Source organism: Homarus americanus, unplaced genomic scaffold (genome assembly GCF_018991925.1).
Source record: "Homarus americanus isolate GMGI-L3 unplaced genomic scaffold, GMGI_Hamer_2.0 scaffold11022, whole genome shotgun sequence".
Lineage (NCBI taxonomy): Eukaryota > Metazoa > Arthropoda > Malacostraca > Decapoda > Nephropidae > Homarus > Homarus americanus.
Window position 1 is genome coordinate 7533534 of NW_024737068.1, and position 7263 is coordinate 7540796.

General features: G+C 42.1%; 1 protein-coding gene across 1 annotated transcript; it reads right to left on the reverse strand.

The window, feature by feature from the left end:
• Positions 1-3440: 3440 nt before the first annotated feature.
• Positions 3441-4028, reverse strand: LOC121873066. Its single transcript, XM_042376382.1, has 2 exons — positions 3977-4028; positions 3441-3800 (listed from the first exon to the last, which is right to left on the reverse strand). The coding sequence occupies exons 1-2, from the start codon at positions 3995-3997 to the stop codon at positions 3441-3443; spliced, it is 381 nt and encodes a 126-aa protein (XP_042232316.1). The 5' UTR covers positions 3998-4028.
• Positions 4029-7263: the final 3235 nt, after the last annotated feature.

Sequence of the window (7263 nt, forward strand, 5' to 3'; positions counted from 1 at the left end):
AAGCCCCGCCCTCCTTGCAGCTCATTGGCTGATACATAATGTTCGATTAATATTGATATATCGCAAATAAATTCATATGTAACTGTTAAGGATACCCAGTTCTGGCTCACTTTAATACCGAATTTAATGTATGTAAAGATATAATTGCTTAACTTTGAAGATAAGAGTGGTAAAATAGGGTTTGAAGTAAAATAATATTTACTGTCGAAGTCACAAACACATTCAAGCTTTCAGATAAGGGGGGCGGAGCTTCTTAGCCTTGTACCGTCAGCTAAAAAGGCAAAACAAAACTATTTTTTATAATACAGTCACCGGTGTGTTCCAAAAGGTGGAGCTGATCATGTCTGGAGGGCCACGTGAGTAACCATCCCTCATCTCAGTGGACCACACGGGATCTAGATCAACGAATCAGGTATTTAGTCAATTCAAAGAGAGAGATATATTCGAAGTCTTCTCACAATAACGAGACAGGCTCATTCAGTCCCAAGAAGTTCCGACACCTGCTTTGAGATGTTTCATGTCTCATTGTCATGAATTGCAACGGTCAGTTCCCTTGTCGTTGTTGCCGCGTTAAGAAGTGTCACATTAAAGTGTTATATAGCGAGGGAATATGAGTTTAAGAGGTAAGTGGTGGTCAACACGGGTTGTATTTGTTGAGGTTAATGTGTTAACTATGAGGATGTAGTTGTTGTGAGCCGGAGCTGACTCAACCCATAACACAGCCAACTGTTAGAGGTATATAACATTACCTTATTCCCCTAAACACCCTTACCAATCACTCGACGAAAAACTACAAATAACATTTCGCAAGGCCTTACTTGTCGGAATACATAGGCATAGCTATAGTTAAATGGGAAATACAGTATGCAAATTTGCTGCCAGTGTTTACAATATGGCGTCTCGGTTCACATTACTGCCTTGGGTAGAGTTGTGGGAGGCTTCCGTTTAGTAACAGGAATCTTCGTATGAAATTTTGCAGGAAAATTTAGTTCTATTTCTCATAAGTTTCGCAGGTGTACCACCTATTTCCGATTAGTTATAAAGTGGAGACAACTTTTCTGTAACGTTAAGAACACGCAAATTAGTTGTAGGAATTACAGTATTCTTAATTTTTTTCACTATAAATAATAGATTTAAAAACCTTGCCTAACCCTAATAAAACTGCATTACGTTAATACTGTAAGCATTTAGTTGCTGGTAAATCTTTGGATGTAAAGAAACAAAAAATGTCGATGGACGGGCGTGACAGACTTATGTTAATTATTGATACTGAAACAAAAACAAATAGGGAATAAATATATAAAACTTGCAATTCCTGTGACTAATTTGAGAGGTTTTTCTAGCTAGGGAAGTTTTCGTCTTGCTAAAGGATTGGAAAAGGTTTACCACGGAAACTACAAACAAGATTAAGTGTTTCTAGTGTATTTCGTGGCGTTTTCATCGAATCTGACCTTCAGTTACGTAGGAAATGATCCACTACCAACAATTTGATCACTTAGAGAAAATACGGCATTATTTTACAAGAGGACTCTCAAAAAATGTTTATATATTAAAGTTGTTTTAGGTAAATCTCACCCATCTCTATCACATGTAAGCGAAATATTGAAAAAAAAGTTATTTACTGTACATACTCTTCCAAAAAATCTACAGATTCACCGCGTGTCGTCTGTTTGTTTACAGGTAACCAGCTCGGTCTGAGTGTACCTCACGTCCAAACAAAAGTGTAAAATAGCAGTACACCTGACCCTTCAATAAATTTGCTTTTAATGGTACTTGATAGAAAAAATAAGTACTTTCTGTTTAATATGGCGGGGGGTCCGGTGGGCGGACGGAAGTGTATAGAATGAAAGTTACTCAGAATGATGAGCTATATCTATTGCATGTTTTAAAAACCTTAAAATTGCCTAGAGTTCACTTGTAAAAAAAATCGAAAGATAACGTACAGAAGACAAATATTCCTCATGAAACAAATGAGAATCTCAGCACCAGAAACCGGTCAGTGTAGGTTAGGGTTGCTCATTTTTCCCAATTTTAGAAAATTGTGGGTGGGGGTGTTTTTTCCCATTATTTCGTTACTCCTAAATTCATTGGTGCCAGAATTAATGAAATCCAACATGTTCTAAGGGTCGCGAATCCAAATATAAAAAATGAATTTTTGCGAAAAAACGTCAAAACTCAAGCTTTTTCTCTTATAGATCGGCAATCGCGCTGCTTTTCACTACTTAACCCTAATGGCTGGCTAGAGCAGCTATTCAGCTTTCCATTGACACCTAATTCGATTGCATGCACCTCTTAGTTGACCTTCTAGTTCAGGTCAAAGGCTTTACCTGCGTTAAGGGAACCAGATTCCAAAATATTCATAGTTTTGACTTTTCCATTTATTCGAAAACACATATCAATATTTTGCCGTCACAGTCTTTTCCATGATATATTTCCCTCTTAAAAAAACAAACATCATTGAAATAGGTCAATAACTCTAGGAGGAGATGCAATTTGAAAGTTCAATCCCCCCTCTATTCAACTCTCACAGTTGCATCAGAGCAGACTTGCTGAAGCCACTCATCTGCTTCCTGTGCTTTTCCACAAGTTGCATGACATCCTGCAGCTGCTGCTCATCCTTCGTGACTGAACCAATGAAGTCCTGCATAAGCTTTATTCCCCTTTCGGCCACGTCATTGGTTACCTTCAGGCTTCTGGAGAAATCTTTCAGCTTCATGAACTCTTCGTTTTTCTCCCAGTCTTCCACCGGTGACATCAGCCATGCTGTGCCGCACACATGATGCTCCTTGAAGATCATCCATGAACGTTCATCTATCAGGTCGGAGAGCCGTGTAGTCTGTTGGATGACCAAGTTGTCGTTGGCGTAGTCGTTCGTTTCTTCTAGGCAGCTCAATTTGGTCGCCATCTCCTTTTTCTCTGCCGCACTCAACTTCTCGCTGCACAGCGACAGAACGACGGTTTGTGGCCTTAGATACCACAGGTGGCGGCTCGCGACCGCCAGCGCCGCATCAGCGGAGGAGTTCGTGATGCAGTTGCAGGTCATTCACAGGCGCATCCTCGGCTACTGGTGATTTCAGCCACGCCGGTGAATACAGCAGAGACACAAAGATCGCCATCCTCTGCAGCTTGACGCACAGGTCACTGCTGAGCTCTAGCTGGTGGCTAAACATGTAGATCTTGAGGTAGTATATGATCTTCGCCATCCAGCGAGCGTGGTGACATGCGCCAGGACGCAGAAAGTGTTGCCGCGCGGAGGATTCACACCGAGGACGAGGAGCGTAAGTTCTGCCGCTTCTCGGTAATCCTCTCTGGCCCATTCTGTGACGGTCAGCAGGTAGCTAACGGTCCTGTGTCGGAGGTGACTGAGCCAGTCAGACTCTGGTAGATTTGCAATGTCCAGCCTGAGATACTGAGAGTGATGTAGTTGACTCCACCTTTTCTTAAGAGTCTGGAAGAGAGGGTCCGTAGGGGCCGATGTTTTGCCGAAGATGTTGCTGGCAGAGGCTCTCACCACCAGTTCCATGACGTGGTGTCTGCACCCAAGCCTCAACAGCTGTTTTTCCAGCAGCGCCTCCAGATGGACAACCTTGGACTCGCCCTGTGTTGGACGACGTTGTATCAAAGCACAGTGCCTTGACGTTTGAAGCGCAGCTCCAGTCCTCGATAGCACGAGCTGTTGCGCGTGCCTGGGTCAGGCCAGTGCCGTCCTTCACTGGCAAGACAGCAAGCAGCTTCCCTTCCTCATGGCCGCGCCCTGAGATGAAGATGGCCTGTCGGTGTTCTTCTTCTCCCACGACGTTCTGAAATAAGAGAAATATAAAAATTCAGACAGATAATGAAGAATTATCAAGGCTGCCTTTTTCTCCAAGCTTTTTGTTAATGATTTGATACATTTCTAACAATATATTACAATAGTCTAGGCTCTGGTAAAATATTAATGTAGTACCTAAACGTGTTCTCACCTTAACCAGCTTACCATCCCAGTGCACCACTGCATGTGGTGGAGGCGTGAAGGCTTCCCTTTGTGCGGCAGCAACCTGACGAAGGTGTGAAGCTCGCGCCCGTCTCGCAGTCTCTCTCGAGATCCGGAACTCAGACAGATCGCCTGGCGGGTTAGCAGAGCGCAGCACTGCTGCGACCACCGAAACTATCTGCGAGCAAAAGCAGGCAAAGGTATCAGTAGAAAATGTCGACTGTTTAAGTGCTTATCAAATAATTAACAGAAATTTCAAACATTCCAAACACATTTATGGATACACTTACTTCGTTATTGGATATCCGAAGACGGTCAGCGAGTTCCTTTAATGCTGGCTCTTGGAGAATGCGACGTGGAAGCTGAACCGTCACATAAGGGTGCTTTGATGTGTACCTGCCAGGTTGTATCGCTGTGTCCTTTTTCTCCATTTCTACTTCCGTTGGGGTGTCAGCCACCACAGAGGTTTGAGGTCTCGAATCACTGCTGCTTGGTTCACAGGCTGCGAACCTTCCCTGTTTCGACCTTTGCTTCTCGACTCGTTCCTCCTGCTTTCTCTTCTTAGCGGCAAAAATCTTATCGTTACCACTCATGAACGCTTTTCTTTCTCCGCGTTGGTCTTGATAGAAGGCGATGTCTTGTTGTTTGTCGGCCGGTGTAAGCAGCCGGTTCTTCTCGATGTCCTCTACGGCGTCCGGTGCTCCGATGTCCCACAACAGGTCAAGTTGAGACTTGAAGTTTTCAACCTTGTCCTTTGCAGCCCTGTCCCGACTTTTTTGTAGACTTCTCCAGTGCTCCCATAACCTTGTCAGCTTCTCCCGGCACCCCCTCTCTGAGATAGTCTTGATGCGAGCTAAATTCCAGAACGTGAGTACGTTTCTCACTGTTTCTTTAAACGTCTCCTGTCTGTCACCAGATTCATTCACTGTGTGAAAGAAGAACTTCAGGACTTGACGCATCGTCGGGAGTTTACTGCCTCTAATTGACGATGCTGGCTGGCCTACTAGATAGATTTCAGTGGCAGAACGGGTAGTGGATGATGTTGGCCTGACAGTCCCCTTAGCATTCTCCCCCGACTGCGACTCACTCTCTTCCATGATTGTATGTATATAAACAGATGAACTCTGTAAGAAAAAAACGTTTTGTAATAAAACAAAATAGGCAAACAAAATAGGGTCACATAAGAGCAATTTAATCACCTGTAGAAAATACAACATAAATAGATAACCATAAATTTACTGCCACACTATATAGCAGATTTGAGTAAATTATAAAATAACACCACAGTACCAACAACAACACAACACATGTCAAAACACTGCAAAGAAGCGCAGGGTTTTAAAGCTGCCAATGTGAACCTAGTGAATTTATAACTCCGTTAACGCAGGTATGCTACAGCCTTTGACCTGACTTAGAAGGTCAAATAAGAGGTGCATGCAATCGAATTAGGTGTCAATGGAAAGCTGAATAGCTGCTCTAGCCAGCCATTAGGGTTAAGTAGTGAAAAGCAGCGCGATTGCTGATCTATAAGAGAAAAAGCTTGAGTTTTGACGTTTTTTCGCAAAAATTCATTTTTTATATTTGGATTCGCGACCCCTAGAACATGTTGGATTTCATTAATTCTGGCACCAATGAATTCAGGAGTAACAAAATAATGGGAAAAAACACCCCCACCCACAATTTTAAAAAAGTGTGAAAAAATGAGCAACCCTAGTGTAGGTAGTGAGTGAGTTACTCTTTGGGGCTCTGACCAGTACGATTTCTTGTACTGCACTGTGTCAGGTTATATCAAGCTGCACTGGTTTTTGTTGAGAGATGGAAGTATCCACCATCTCTTGTGTTACTGTTTATAGCATTTAGGTTTAGAGATCAATAAAGTTGTATATAATTAGAGTAATGAAAGAAAACTGTGGCCTCATTCATGAATGTTGTTTCAGGCAGGATGGTCCCTGGCCCAAGACGTGCAGAGTTGATACTAAGGCTTCCTCTACCACCAGGACATGGTAAGTACTACAAGTGTCTTTAATAATATTTTGTCTTAACTAAAACATTTTTAATATCATGGTTGTTCCTGTTAGTTGAAGAGCACAATTGGAGGTTAAGTTCAAGGATCGAGTTGCCACTTTTTTTTTGGTGGGGCAGAATCTTTCAGGCATATTTGTTGTATTTTATAGATGCTTATCTCATAGCAGAGAAACATAATGAAATGTGAAATAAATACAGTTTTTCTTTAGGGCTTTATGATCCTCTCATCAAAACTTCCCCAGGAAAGCTAAAAGTCTTCACCACAAACCATGATATACACCACAAACCAACTAAGCTAAACTTAATGCTATAACATATCTAGTGATTTAGTTTGATTTGGTTGGTTCTGTCGCTGATTGCGTACCCCCACAAACTGTTGCTGTTTTGTACGACCACTAATAAAGGTACTACTGTAGGTGCACAGTTATCATTGAATCCTCTTCCACTCAATAAACATTTTTATTTTAAAACAAATCCATCCTTGAAATCCTGCCAGTACATGATGCAGTATAAGTAACGACTTTCTCCTTAACCTTTACCCAAAAATATATAGGAGTAAAGTGGGATGGCAAATTAATCTGATACTTTTTCCAGGAAGGTGAAAGTGAACAGCTCCTCGTGGGACCATAACTCACCACGACACATCACACTTCAGGTATGTCCGAGTAAGTTTTGTATATCAGATAATGTTTTTGTACTTGCTCTGGGGTCTTCGACTTTGCTAACTGAGTAAGTCGCCATTATCTCTCATGTTGAAGATCGGGATCACGTTTTTGTATAAAGGTAATTGGGCAATTATCAGCCGTGGAAGTGTGGACTAAGATCTCGTATGATAATGCTCTGAGACTCCGTATATCTTGGCTGTTTGATGATGTGTTTACTTAGAATAATGAAAGATAGATACAGAGAATAATAACGACGAATTAGAACAGAAATGAATATTTGATAAAACAGTTAATACAACAATAGCAAGTTAGAATAAATTTTTGCGGGTTAGATTATATCCTTTCGACCTAAATATTAACTCCTGCTGTTTATCTTCATGATCTTGTAAGCACTCTCTTTCTTAGATAGCACAACTGGTAAGGTGCCATTTCGATGGTGTTATGGTAGGTGCTATTCACTGCACACTGCACAAACAGAAGACCCTAACTGGTGGCGGCATGTCGCGCTGGGTCACTAGTTTGGGTAGCAGCACATCCGCTCGTTTATGACGAGCTTTGCGTATTGTTCCGATCCCCTGAGTCTGTGACCCGTGTGTGGCA

Excerpts from the sequence above, each read along its gene's own strand:
- LOC121873066 (XM_042376382.1), bottom strand. The coding sequence starts at position 3,997 with ATGCAGTGGTGCACTGGGATG. Across the intron at positions 3,801-3,976 it reads TGCAGTGGTGCACTGGGATG|AACGTCGTGGGAGAAGAAGA; the intron begins GTAAGCTGGTTA and ends CTCTTATTTCAG.